This window comes from Anomaloglossus baeobatrachus, unplaced genomic scaffold, assembly GCF_048569485.1.
Source record: "Anomaloglossus baeobatrachus isolate aAnoBae1 unplaced genomic scaffold, aAnoBae1.hap1 Scaffold_464, whole genome shotgun sequence".
Classification (NCBI taxonomy): domain Eukaryota; kingdom Metazoa; phylum Chordata; class Amphibia; order Anura; family Aromobatidae; genus Anomaloglossus; species Anomaloglossus baeobatrachus.
The window spans coordinates 187,806-201,191 of NW_027443981.1; the positions used below are offsets into that span (position 1 = coordinate 187,806).

Consider the following 13,386-nt stretch of genomic DNA (forward strand, 5'->3'; position numbering starts at 1 on the left):
CCGTGGTATCACGGGTTCTCCAGTTTTAGCTTTGTGTGCGAAGGAGGTCAGACATTCCATGCATAGCTCCACAGATTTTAGTCAGCAGTAGCTGCTGACTATTTCGGATGGAAGAAAAGAGGACACATATAGTGTAACCAGCATGCTCCCTTCTCACCCCTGGATGGTGTTGTAAGGTTGAGGTACCTATTGCTGGTACAGGGCTGGAGCCTGACATGCTGTTTTCCTTCCACATCCCCTGGTAGGGCTCTGTGGAAGTGGGATCCTGCCGGCCTCTCAGCTCTGACGCCGGGCTCCATCCACAGACCCATTAGAACCTGATGGAGACGGAGCAGGAGTACGATCAGGGACAGGCCCTGCATCATACAGGTACTCTGTGTCCCCGGCAGGCACAGACACACTCCGGGCTGGCTGGGTGTTGTAGTGCGCCGGGGACCGCAACGTTGGAGTTAGTGTCCCTACAGATTACTGGGGGATTTTTTGTGTATGGGAACGCAGCGCCGACCCCCTCTGGACCGGGCGGCGCTGCTGTGACTTGTGGTGCGCCGGGGATCCGCCGTCCGCGCTTTTACGGCGGCGGCGGTTATAAATTGAGTCCCCGGCTTTTTGGGCCTAGGACGCCGGCAGCTCCGATTCGTTCCCGCCCCCACCCTGTCATTCAGGGTAGGGGAGAGACGCTGTTCGCTAGCAGCGACGAGGGCTGGAGCCTGATTTACATGCTCCAGCCCTCACACTAGGCACAGAGGGAAGCAGGCTTCCCGCTCTTAGCCAGGAACGCCCAGGGCCCGCCCCCCTTCTCTCTCAGGACGCCGGCAGCCATTACATGCAGTCTGGCTGGAGGAAGGACGCAAGGCTCTGGGAGACCTGGACTAGGGGCTATCTGGTGACCACACACCCGCTTTTTAAGCGGGCGGTAAGCGATTTGTCTGTGCTGGTCCCTCTAGTGCCTCACGGTGTATCGGTGTACTGTGTAGGATATAGAGATATTGTATTTCTTGCACTGTGAGGTCGCTTCTGGCTGCATCTCCCAGATCCCTCTGTGGAAGCAACAACATGCCATCCTCAAAACGCAAGGCTGCCAAGGCTAGGGCTGTGTATACTGCGTGTGCTGCATGTGGGGCTAATCTACCAGCAAGTGGCTGGAAGGAAAGCAGATCCGAATCCAATCGGACAACTCCACAGCGGTGGCATACATCAACCACCAAGGAGGGACGCGCAGTCGGCAAGCCTTCCAAGAAGTCCGGCGCATTCTAATGTGGGTGGAGGACAGAGCATCCACCATATCCGCGGTTCACATCCCAGGCGTAGAAAACTGGGAAGCAGACTTCCTCAGTCGCCAGGGCATGGACGCAGGGGAATGGTCCCTTCACCCGGACGTGTTTCAGGAAATCTGTCGCCGCTGGGGAGTGCCGGACGTCGACCTAATGGCATCCCGGCACAACAACAAGGTCCCGGCATTCATGGCGAGGTCGCGCGATCAAAGAGCTCTGGCGGCAGACGCCTTGGTTCAAGATTGGTCGCAGTTTCAGCTCCCATACGTGTTTCCGCCTCTGGCGCTCTTGCCCAGAGTGCTACGCAAGATCAGATCCGAGTGCAGCCGCATCATACTCGTCGCTCCAGACTGGCCGAGGAGGTCGTGGTATCCGGATCTGTGGCATCTCACGATCGGTCGACCGTGGTCACTGCCAGACCGACCAGACTTACTGTCCCAAGGGCCGTTTTTTCCATCAGAATTCTGCGGCCCTGAACCTGACTGTGTGGCCATTGAGTCCTGGATCCTAGCATCTGCAGGATTATCTCAAGGAGTCGTTGCCACAATGAGACAAGCTAGAAAGTCGAATTCGGCTAAGATCTACCACAGAACGTGGAAGATTTTCTTATCCTGGTGCTCTGCTCAGGGAGTGTCTCCCTGGCCATTTGCATTGCCCAAGTTTCTTTCCTTCCTGCAATCGGGGTTAGAAAAGGGCTTGTCGCTCAGCTCCCTTAAAGGGCAAGTTTCGGCACTATCCGTGTTTTTTCAGAAGCGTCTAGCACGTCTTTCTAAGGTGCGCACGTTCCTGCAGGGGGTCTGTCATATTGTGCCCCCGTACAAGCGGCCGTTAGATCCATGGGATCTGAACAGGGTACTAGTTGCTCTCCAGAAGCCGCCCTTCGAGCCTCTGAAGGAAGTTTCCTTTTCTCGGCTGTCACAGAAAGTGGCGTTTCTTGTTGCGATCACATCGCTTCGGCGAGTGTCTGAGCTGGCAGCTCTGTCATCCAAGGCTCCTTTCCTGGTGTTCCACCAGGACAAGGTAGTGCTGCGCCCTATTCCGGAGTTTCTCCCTAAGGTCGTATCCTCTTTTCATCTTAATCAGGATATATCCTTGCCTTCTTTTTGTCCTCATCCGGTTCACCGGTATGAAAAGGACTTACGTTTGCTAGATCTGGTGAGAGCACTCAGAATCTACATTTCCCGCACGGCGCCCATGCGCCGTGCCGATGCACTCTTTGTCCTTGTCGCTGGTCCGCGCAAGGGGTTGCAGGCTTCTAAAGCCACCCTGGCTCGATGGATCAAAGAACCAATTCTAGAGGCCTACCGTTCTGCGGGGCTTCCGGTTCCTTCAGGGCTAAAAGCCCACTCAACCAGAGCCGTGGGTGCGTCCTGGGCATTACGTCACCAGGCTTCGGCTCAACAGGTGTGCCAGGCAGCTACCTGGTCCAGTCTGCACACTTTCACCAAGCATTATCAGGTGCATACCTATGCTTCGGCGGATGCCAGCTTAGGTAGAAGAGTCCTGCAGGCGGCAGTGACACCCCCGTAGGGGAGGGCTGTTTTGCAGCTCTAACATGAGGTATTTCTTTACCCACCCAGGGACAGCTTTTGGACGTCCCAATCGTCTGGGTCTCCCAATAGAGCGCTGAAGAAGAAGGGAATTTTGTTACTTACCGTAAATTCCTTTTCTTCTAGCTCTTATTGGGAGACCCAGCACCCGCCCTGTTGTCCTTCGGGATGTTTTTTTGTTGTTTGCGGGTACACATGTTGTTCATGTTGAACGGTTTTTTCAGTTCTCCGATGTTATTCGGAGTTAATTTGTTTAAACCAGTTATTGGCTTCCTCCTTCTTGCTTTGGCACTAAAACTGGAGAACCCGTGATACCACGGGGGGGTATAGCCAGAGGGGGAGGGGCCTTGCACTTTTAATGTAGTGCTTTGTGTGGCCTCCAGAGGGCAGTAGCTATACCCCAATCGTCTGGGTCTCCCAATAAGAGCTAGAAGAAAAGGAATTTACGGTAAGTAACAAAATTCCCTTCTTTCTGCTGCTGTTGTCTGTTTATCCAGGACTGCAGCACATGCAATCCAAGCAGCATTGAAAACTTGTGCCTTGGCACCTTGCTTTTCTGCCGCTATTGTCTGTTTATCTAGGCGCATTAGCCAAAAATAGTGACATACAGTGAACGTATAGCATACAAGCATGACAGTAAACACTGCAGCACATGCAATCGCCTTAGCACTCTTGCTATTTGCTGCCGCTGTCTAGTCATCAAAGTGGGTAGACAGCCAAGAATAGCCTTTACAGTGCAATGTACAGCGACATATACAACAGGACACTTCAGCATTAGTGGGTCAGCACTTCAGCTGCCGCTTACCGCCCGCACAAAAGCGGGTGTGTTGCGCTGGAATCCTGTGACTGGTATCCCGGCGCTTGTCTCCATTTTGTTTCTCTGCGTGCTGGAATGGCTGCCGGCTTCCAGAGAAGAGGGGCGGCCCGAGGGCGTGCCCGAGCCAAGAGCGGGAAAAGCGGCGTCCCACTGCATCTAGTGAAGGGGGCTGGAGAATGCAAAGCAGACTCCAGCTCCCTGCGCCGACTTACTGTACAGCATCCCGCCCCTCCCTTGACTGGCAGGGCTGGGGGCGGGAACGAAGTGAAAACCAGGCCGCAAAGCCGGGGAGTAAAGTTAGAAGCGCCGCCGCCGTAAAAGCGCGGTCGGCGCGTCCCCGGCGCACTACAAGTCGCAGCTGCGCCGCCGCTCTAGGGGCGGTCGGCGCGGCGGTCTCCACACATAAAGTCCCCAAGTAATCTGCCGGGACTATAAGCCCAGCGCACAGCGCTACAGTCCCCGGCGCACTAGCACACCCAGCAAGCCTGGAGTGTGCGTGCCTTTCCATACGGGGACACAGAGTACCTGAAAGTTGCAGGGCCTTGTCCCTGAACGGCACTCCCGCTCCACATCCAGCAGGTTCTATGGGTCTGTGGATGGAGCCCGGCCTCAGGGCTAGGTGGCCGGCAAGATCCCACTTCACCAGAGCCCCTCAGGGGGATGGGGAAGGAAAACAGCATGTGGGCTCCAGCCTCCGTACCAGCCATAGGTACCTCAACCTTACAAACCACAAGTGGGGTGAGAAGGGAGCATGCTGGGGGCCCTATATGGGCCCTCTTTTCTTCCATCCGAAAGAGTCAGCAGCTGCTGCTGACTACAAACAGTGGAGCTATGCGTGGATGTATGACTTCCTTCGCACACAAAGCTTGAAAACTGAGCATCCCGTGATCCCACGGGGGGTGTATAGCCAGAAGGGGAGGGGCCTTACACTTTTTAGTGTAATGCTTTGTGTGGCCTCCGGAGGCAGTAGCTATACACCCAATCGTCTGGGTCTCCCAATAGAGCGCCGAAGAAAACGCATTTGCACTGGATCCGTTTTTGCGTTAAAAACCGTTCAGGACGCATGTTAAAAAAACGTAGTGTGAAAGCCGCTAACAAAAACAAAGCAGACCCCAAAACTATGTATGATTAGATTGTACTCGCTGATCAGATCACAAATACAGTTTGGTACATTGCAGAGCAGGGCGGGGACCGTGCGTCTCGGGTGACTACTCTGAGGCACGTTCCCGGTGGCTTCTCTGTGCCTCTGATCCTATTGGCTGTTGGGTCGTGTGTCTGTATATGGAGAGATCAGTCAGTCGTGGACTGAGAGAAGCCGTCACGGATCAGCCCCGGTTTGGTCAGTCTGTGGTCGGCCCTTTCACGTGAAGTCTTATAATGCTGCCAGACGCCCTGCCCAGGACCCGAGCAGCGTGAATCAGATGACGAGTTCCCTTTAAGTATCTGGATCTCTGCTGCACCTGTGTGTATCGGGCGCAGTAACTCACACATCATTTCCTGTTCTTTAGACGGGCTGATCGTCTGCCATCTTCCGTTTGGGCCGACCGCATATTTCACCCTCTGTAACGTGGTAATGAGGCACGATATTCCGGACCTGGGCACGATGTCGGAGGCGTACCCACACCTCGTCTTCCACAACTTCACCTCGCGGCTTGGACAGCGGGTGAGACCGGCTTCCTGGACCACCATATACATCAGTCGTTACTTTTCTAAACCTTTCCTTTCCTGCCTCCAGGTTTCCAATATCATGAAGTATTTATTCCCTGTGCCCAAGGATGACAGCAGGCGAGTGATAACTTTTGCAAATCAAGAGGACTACATTTCCTTCCGGTACGTGCTGTGGACCAGGGCTGGGTGATCAGCACCCGCTGTGCCGGGGTCCTCCAAAATAACCGCTGCTTCTTCCTGCAGGCACCACGTCTACAAGAAGACCGATCACCGCAATATTGAGTTGTCTGAGGTTGGGCCTCGGTTTGAGATGAAATGTGAGTAACAGTGAAAGATTTTTGCCAGGATCCGATTATCTCTTGTAGGATGAGCAGTGGTCTGCCATCCGCGGGTCTCAGGCTGGACAGAGTAGAGCCTGCCCGGTCCTGCGCACTATAAATGGTACAGACTGATCATTGCCATTAGTGAGGGGCTGTGATCTGGGCCCACGTCTTCAGCTTCGTAGCCTAGTTTCACACTTGCGTTGTTTTCCTTCAGTCACAATCCACCGTTTTGTAAAAGAGCGGAATCCGTTAACTGATTCCGCTGCTTCCCATAGACTTGTATGGACGACGGATTGCGACTGATGGACCTGTGTTGCTTCCGCTGGGTGACGCTGCGTTGCTTCCGCCGGGCAAAAGGAACGCAGCATATAACGTTTATTGAGCGGCGGAATCCTTTATTTTTCACTGCACATGCTCATCTTTTTTTTTTTTTAATCACAGAAACTTTGTTTTGTCTCTCGATGGCCAAACGATCAGCTGATCGCCCGGCAGCCGGCTTTTGAGAGCGCTCAGCTGATCGCCCGGCAGCCAGCTTTTGAGAGCGCTCAGCTGATCGCCCAGCAGCCGGCTTTTGAGAGCGCTCAGCTGATCGCCCGGCAGCCAGCTTTTGAGAGCGCTCAGCTGATCGCCCAGCAGCCGGCTTTTGAGAGCGCTCAGCTGATCGCCCGGCTTTTGAGAGCGCTCAGCTGATCGCCCGGCTTTTGAGAGCGCTCAGCTGATCGCCCGGCTTTTGAGAGCGCTCAGCTGATCGCCCGGCTTTTGAGAGCGCTCAGCTGATCGCCCGGCTTTTGAGAGCGCTCAGCTGATCGCCCGGCTTTTGAGAGCGCTCAGCTGATCGCCCGGCTTTTGAGAGCGCTCAGCTGATCGCCCGGCTTTTGAGAGCGCTCAGCTGATCGCCCGGCTTTTGAGAGCGCTCAGCTGATCGCCCGGCTTTTGAGAGCGCTCAGCTGATCGCCCGGCTTTTGAGAGCGCTCAGCTGATCGCCCGGCTTTTGAGAGCGCTCAGCTGATCGCCCGGCTTTTGAGAGCGCTCAGCTGATCGCCCGGCAGCCGGCTTTTGAGAGCGCTCAGCTGATCGCCCGGCAGCCGGCTTTTGAGAGCGCTCAGCTGATCGCCCGGCAGCCGGCTTTTGAGAGCGCTCAGCTGATCGCCCGGCAGCCGGCTTTTGAGAGCGCTCAGCTGATCGCCCGGCAGCCGGCTTTTGAATGCGCTCAGCTGATCGCCCGGCTTTTGAGAGCGCTCAGCTGATCGCCCGGCAGCCGGGTGATCAGCTGATCGTTCATAATAGTCTGCTGCCGGTTTCCCAACGTGGTTTCTGACAAATGGATGGTCCAATTCATCATTTGTGTATATTGTACGCCCCTTTTCATCTTTTTTTTATCTGACATTTCTTTGTCGCTCTATTGGGAGACCCAGACAATTGGGTGTATAGGCTATGCCTCCGGAGGCCGCACAAAGTATTACACTCAAAAGTGTTAAGCCCCTCCCCTTCTGCCTATACACCCCCCGTGCTCCCACGGGCTCCTCAGTTTTTTGCTTTGTGCGAAGGAGGTCAGACACGCACGCACAGCTCCACAGATTGGTCAGCAGCAGCTGCTGACCATGTCGGATGGAAGAAAAGTGGGCCCATATAGGGCCCCCAGCATGCTCCCTTCTCACCCCACTCTTGTCGGCGGTGTTGTAAGGTTGAGGTATCCATTGCGGGTACGGAGGCTGGAGCCCACATGCTGTTTTCCTTCCCCATCCCCCTCAGGGCTCTGGTGGAAGTGGGATCCTATCGGTCTCCAGGCACTGAGACTGTGCTTCATCCACAACTCCTGTGGAGACTGCTGGATAGGAGCCGGGTATCGTTCAGGGACAGGGCCCTGCTACTTGGAGGTACTCTGTGTCCCCGTGGGGACCGCGCACAGCAACACTCCAGCCTTGCTGGGTGTGCTAGTGCACCGGGGACCGCGGCGCTGACCGGGTTAATATGTGCCATTACACACTCAGCGTTGCTGAGTGTGTTTATGTATAGGGACTGCCGCACTGACCGCCGCTGCCATGGAAACACTGCGGCGCGGCTGGGACTTGTAGTGCGCCGGGGACTTCCACGCGGCCGCGCTTTTACGGCGGCCGCGTTTATTACTAGAGTCCCCGGCTTTTTGCGGCCTAGTTTCCTTTTCTCCCGCCCACAGCCCTGACAGGCAGGGGAGGGGCGGGACGCTGCACAGAACGAGCAGCACTGAGGGCTGGAGCATGCTTTGCATACTCCACTCCCCTCACTGTGCACAGTGCAGGCACCAGTTCCCGCTCTTTCTGGGTCACGCCCACGGCTCCCTCCTCTCCTCAGGACGCCGGCAGCCATTCCTGTCAGCTCCTCGGACGCTGCAGAGGGGGACAAAATCTGGGAGACCCAGGCAGGGACTCTGGTGGCCTCACAACCGCTTTAAGCGGGTGGTCAGCAGCACCTGTGGTGCTAGCCCCATTGTGCAATAGTGTAACATTATATGTTTATGGTATATATGTTTTACACTGTATGGTGCACAGTTGATTTCTGGCTATATACCCTATTGTGTTGCTCAGGGAAGATAATAGCATGGCGCCCACAAAAGGCAGGGGTGCCAAAACACAGGCTTCTTATGTTGCCTGCGCCACAGATACGAACCCGCTACCGGCAGGTTCCACTGACCCTCATTGTCTGCACTGTTTGGCCCCTGTGGCACTTGCTCAGCCAGAGCCTCTGCTAGGGGGGGCCCAGGGGGAGCCACCTGCTAACACTGTTCATGTGACAGGTTTGGAGTTTGCAAAACTCTCTGAGACTATGTCTAAGATACTAGAAGCCTTGCAGTCCAGGCCGGTATCTCAGCACAGGGACTCTGTTGAATCTTTGTTCCCTGGCCCACCTCAGCTGGACCAACAATGTCCTCCTGGGGTGTCTCATGGATCCCAGGCTGAGGGTTCTGACACAGACCCCAGCCCCAGACCGACTAAGCGAGCTCGCTTAGATTTTCCCTCGACATCATCATATTGTTCAGGGTCTCAGCGAGGGGAATCTCTGGTTGATGACGCGGAAGTAGCTGATCAGGATTCTGATCCTGAGGCCGCTCTCAATCTTGATACTCCTGACGGGGACGCAATAGTGAACGATCTTATTGCGTCCATCAATCGTATGTTGGATATTTCTCCCTCAGCTCCTCCGGCGGAGGAGTCGGTTTCCCAGCAGGAGAAATTCCGTTTCAGGTTTCCCAAGCGTACACCGAGTATGTTTCTGGACCACTCTGACTTCAGAGAGGCAGTCCAGAATCACCATGATTGTCCAGATAAGCGTTTTTCTAAGCGCCTTAAGGACACACGTTACCCTTTCCCCCTGACGTGGTCAAGGGTTGGACTCAGTGTCCCAAAGTGGATCATCCAATCTCTAGACTGGCGGCTAGATCCATACTTGCAGTGGAAGATGGGGCTTCACTCAAAGATGCCACTGACAGACAGATGAAGCTCTGGTTGAAATCCATCTATGAAGCTATCGGCGCTTCTTTTGCCCCAGCATTCGCAGCCGTATGGGCGCTACAAGCTATCTCAGCAGGTCAAGCGCAAATTGACGCAGCCACACGCACGTCCGCGCCACAGGTGGCGTCCATAACCACTCAGACGTCGGCATTTGCGTCTTACGCTATTAATGCTGTCCTGGACTCTGCGAGCCGTACGGCGGTTGCAGCCGCCAATTCGGTGGTACTCCGCAGGGCCTTGTGGCTACGGGAATGGAAGGCAGATTCTGTTTCCAAAAAGCGCTTAACCAGTTTGCCAATTTCTGGCGAACGATTGTTTGGCGAGCGTTTGGATGAAATCATCAAACAATCCAAGGGAAAGGATACATCCTTACCCCAGCCCAAACCGAACATACCCCAACAGAGGAAGGGGCAGTCGAGGTTTCGGTCCTTTTCAGGGCGCGGGCAGGTCCCAATTCTCCTCGTCCAAAAGGCCTCAGAAGGATCAAAGTAACTCTGATGCATGGCGGTCTAAGTCACGTCCTAAACAGACCACCGGAGGTGCCGCTACCAAAGCGGCTTCCTCATGACTTTCGGCATCCTCACTCCGCATCCTCGGTCGGTGGCAGGCTCTCCCGCTTTTGCGACACCTGGCTACCACGGGTAAAAGACCGTGGGGTGAGAGACATTCTGTCTCACGGTTACAAGATAGAGTTCACCTCTCGTCCCCCAACTCGATTCTTCAGGTCATCCCCGCCTCCCGAGCGAGCCGAGGCTCTTCTGCAGGCGCTGGGCATTCTGAAGGCAGAAGGAGTGGTGGTCCCTGTTCCTCTTCAGCAACAGGGCCACGGTTTTTTACTCCAACTTGTTGTGGTCCCAAAGAAGGACGGGTCTTTCCGACCTGTCCTGGACCTGAAACTTCTCAACAAACATGTAAAGACCAGGCGGTTCCGGATGAAATCCCTCCGCTCCGTCATCGTCTCAATGTCCCAGGGAGATTTCCTTGCATCGATCGATATCAAAGATGCTTATCTCCACGTACCGATTGCTCCAGAGCACCAGCGCTTCTTGCGCTTCGCCATAGTAAACGAACACCTGCAGTTCGTGGCACTGCCGTTCGGCCTGGCAACAGCCCCACGGGTTTTCACCAAGGTTATGGCTACTGTAGTAGCGGTCCTCCACGCTCAGGGTCACTCAGTGATCCCGTACTTGGACGATCTGTTGATCAAGGCACCCTCTCTAGAGGCATGCCAACACAGCCTCGACGCTACCCTGGAGACTTTCCAGAGTTTCGAGTGGATCATCAATTTTCCAAAGTCAAATCTGACACCGGCCCAATCGGTGACATACCTTGGCATGGAGTTTCATACCCTCTCAGCGATAGTGAAGCTTCCGCTGATCAAGCAGCGGTCACTACAGACAGGGGTACAATCTCTCCTTCAAGGTCGGTCACACACCTTGAGGCGCCTCGTGCACTTCCTGGGGAAGATGGTGGCAGCAATGGAGGCAGTTCCTTTCGCGCAGTTTCACCTGCGTCCTCTTCAATGGGACATCCTACGCAAATAAGGCAGGAAGCCGATGTCCCTCGACAGGACCGTCTCCCTCTCGCAGGCGACCAAAAGCTTCCCTTCGGTGGTGGCTTCTTCCCACTTCATTATCGAAAGGGAAATCCTTCCTACCACCATCCTGGGAGGTGGTCACGACGGACGCGAGTCTATCAGGGTGGGGAGCGGTTTTTCTCCACCACAGGGCTCAGGGTACGTGGACCCAGCAAGAGTCCTCGCTTCAGATCAATGTTCTGGAAATAAGGGCAGTGTATCTTGCCCTGAAAGCGTTCCAGCAGTGGCTGGAAGGCAAGCAGATCAGAATTCAGTCAGACAATTCCATAGCGGTGGCATACATCAACCACCAAGGCGGCACACGCAGTCGGCAAGCCTTCCAGGAAGTCCGGCGGATTCTGCTGTGGGTGGAAGCCACGGCCTCCACCATCTCTGCAGTTCACATTCCAGGCGTGGAAAACTGGGAAGCAGATTATCTCAGTCGCCAGGGCATGGACGCAGGGGAATGGTCCCTTCACCCGGACGTGTTTCAGGAGGTCTGTTGCCGCTGGGGGGTGCCGGACGTCGACCTCATGGCGTCCCGGCACAACAACAAGGTACCGGTGTTCATGGCACGGTCTCAAGATCCCAGAGCTCTGGCGGCAGACGCCTTAGTTCAGGATTGGTCGCAGTTTCAGCTCCCTTATGTGTTTCCTCCGCTGGCACTGTTGCCCAGAGTGTTACGCAAGATCAGGGCCGACTGCCACCGCGTCATCCTCGTCGCTCCAGACTGGCCGAGGCGGTCGTGGTACCCGGATCTGTGGCATCTCACGGGCGGCCAACCGTGGGCACTACCAGACCGACCAGACTTGCTATCTCAAGGGCCGTTTTTCCAGCTGAATTCTGCGGCTCTCAACCTGACTGTGTGGCCATTGAGTCCTGGATCCTAGCGTCTTCAGGGTTATCTCAAGACGTCATTGCCACTATGAGACAGGCCAGGAAACCAACGTCCGCCAGGATCTACCACAGGACGTGGAAAATTTTTCTGTCGTGGTGCTCTGCTCAGGGTATTTCTCCCTGGCCTTTTGCCTTGCCCACTTTTCTGTCCTTCCTTCAATCTGGACTGGAAAAGGGTTTTTCGCTCGGCTCCCTTAAGGGACAAGTCTCAGCGCTCTCTGTGTTTTTTTCCAGAAGCGCCTAGCCAGACTTCCACAGGTACGCACGTTCCTGCAGGGGGTTTGTCACATCGTCCCTCCTTACAAGCGGCCGTTAGAACCCTGGGATCTGAACAGGGTGCTGATGGTTCTTCAGAAACCACCATTCGAGCCAATGAGGGATATTTCTCTCTCACGCCTTTCGCGGAAAGTGGTTTTTCTAGTAGCAGTCACTTCACTTCGGAGAGTGTCTGAGCTAGCAGCGCTGTCATGCAAAACCCCTTTCCTGGTTTTTCACCAAGACAAGGTGGTTTTGCGTCCGGTTCCGGAATTTCTCCCTAAGGTGGTATCCCCCTTTCATCTCAATCAGGATATCTCCTTACCTTCTTTTTGTCCTCATCCAGTTCACCAATGGGAAAAGGATTTGTACTTGTTAGATCTGGTGAGAGCACTCAGACTCTACATTTCTCGTACGGCGCCCCTGCGCCGCTCGGATGCACGCTTTGTCCTTGTCGCTGGCCAGCGTAAAGGGTCACAGGCTTCCAAATCAACCCTGGCTCGGTGGATAAAGGAGCCAATTATCAAAGCTTACCGTTCGGCTGGGCTTCCGGTGCCCTCAGGGCTGAAGGCCCATTCTACCAGAGCCGTGGGCGCGTCCTGGGCTTTGCGGCAGCAGGCTACGGCTCAGCAGGTGTGTCAGGCGGCTACCTGGTCGAGCCTGCACATTTTCACGAAGCACTATCAGGTGCATACCTATGCTTCGGCGGATGCCAGCCTAGGTAGGCGAGTCCTTCAGGTGGCGGTTGGCCACCTGTAGGAAGAGGCCGTTTTACGGCTCTCTTACGAGGTATTATTTTACCCACCCAGGGACTGCTTTTGGACGTCCCAATTGTCTGGGTCTCCCAATAGAGCGACAAAGAAGGGAATTTTGTTAACTTACCGTAAATTCCTTTTCTTCTAGCTCTAATTGGGAGACCCAGCACCCGCCCCTGTTTTTTTTGTGTACACATGTGTTCATGTTGAATGGTTTCAGTTCTCCGATATTCCTTCGGATTGAAGTTACTTTAAACCAGTTTATAATTCTTTTTCCTCCTTCTTGCTTTTGCACCAAAACTGAGGAGCCCGTGGGAGCACGGGGGGTGTATAGGCAGAAGGGGAGGGGCTTAACACTTTTGAGTGTAATACTTTGTGCGGCCTCCGGAGGCATAGCCTATACACCCAATTGTCTGGGTCTCCCAATTAGAGCTAGAAGAAAAGGAATTTACGGTAAGTAAACAAAATTCCCTTCTTTTGACCCAAACTACTTAAAATAGTACATGGGATTCAAGAATTTTGCACAAAGCAAAAAAACTGCAACTCTTTAGTGGGAAATGTAACATTACGGGTAACACACGGGTACAATCTGATGTCATCACCCCTCCCCCTTCCTTTCCAAATGACTTGGTGGGATGAGAAGTATTATCACTGTTCAAACAAATATGTTGTAATATGATTTTATGTTCTAATAAAAATTTAATGTTTAAAAAAAAAGAAGGGAATTTTGTTACTTACCGTAAATTCCTTTTCTTCTAGCTCTTATTGGGAGACCCAGACGATTGG

At 54.3% G+C, this 13,386-nt stretch overlaps 1 protein-coding gene across 2 annotated transcripts in view; it reads left to right on the forward strand.

Annotated features, from left to right (window-relative positions):
• The window catches only part of LOC142280929 (U3 small nucleolar ribonucleoprotein IMP4-like), a 33,883-nt gene that overhangs the window by 13,134 nt on the left and 7,363 nt on the right, over positions 1-13,386 (forward strand). The window contains exons 6-8 of one of the 2 annotated variants that reach the window (XM_075332795.1): positions 5,147-5,301; positions 5,374-5,468; positions 5,550-5,623. In XM_075332795.1, the coding sequence (XP_075188910.1) occupies positions 5,147-5,301; positions 5,374-5,468; positions 5,550-5,623 (324 nt within the window). Of the gene's footprint in view, positions 1-5,146; positions 5,469-5,549; positions 5,624-13,386 lie in introns of both variants that reach the window. The other variant, XM_075332794.1, reaches the window with a different exon arrangement.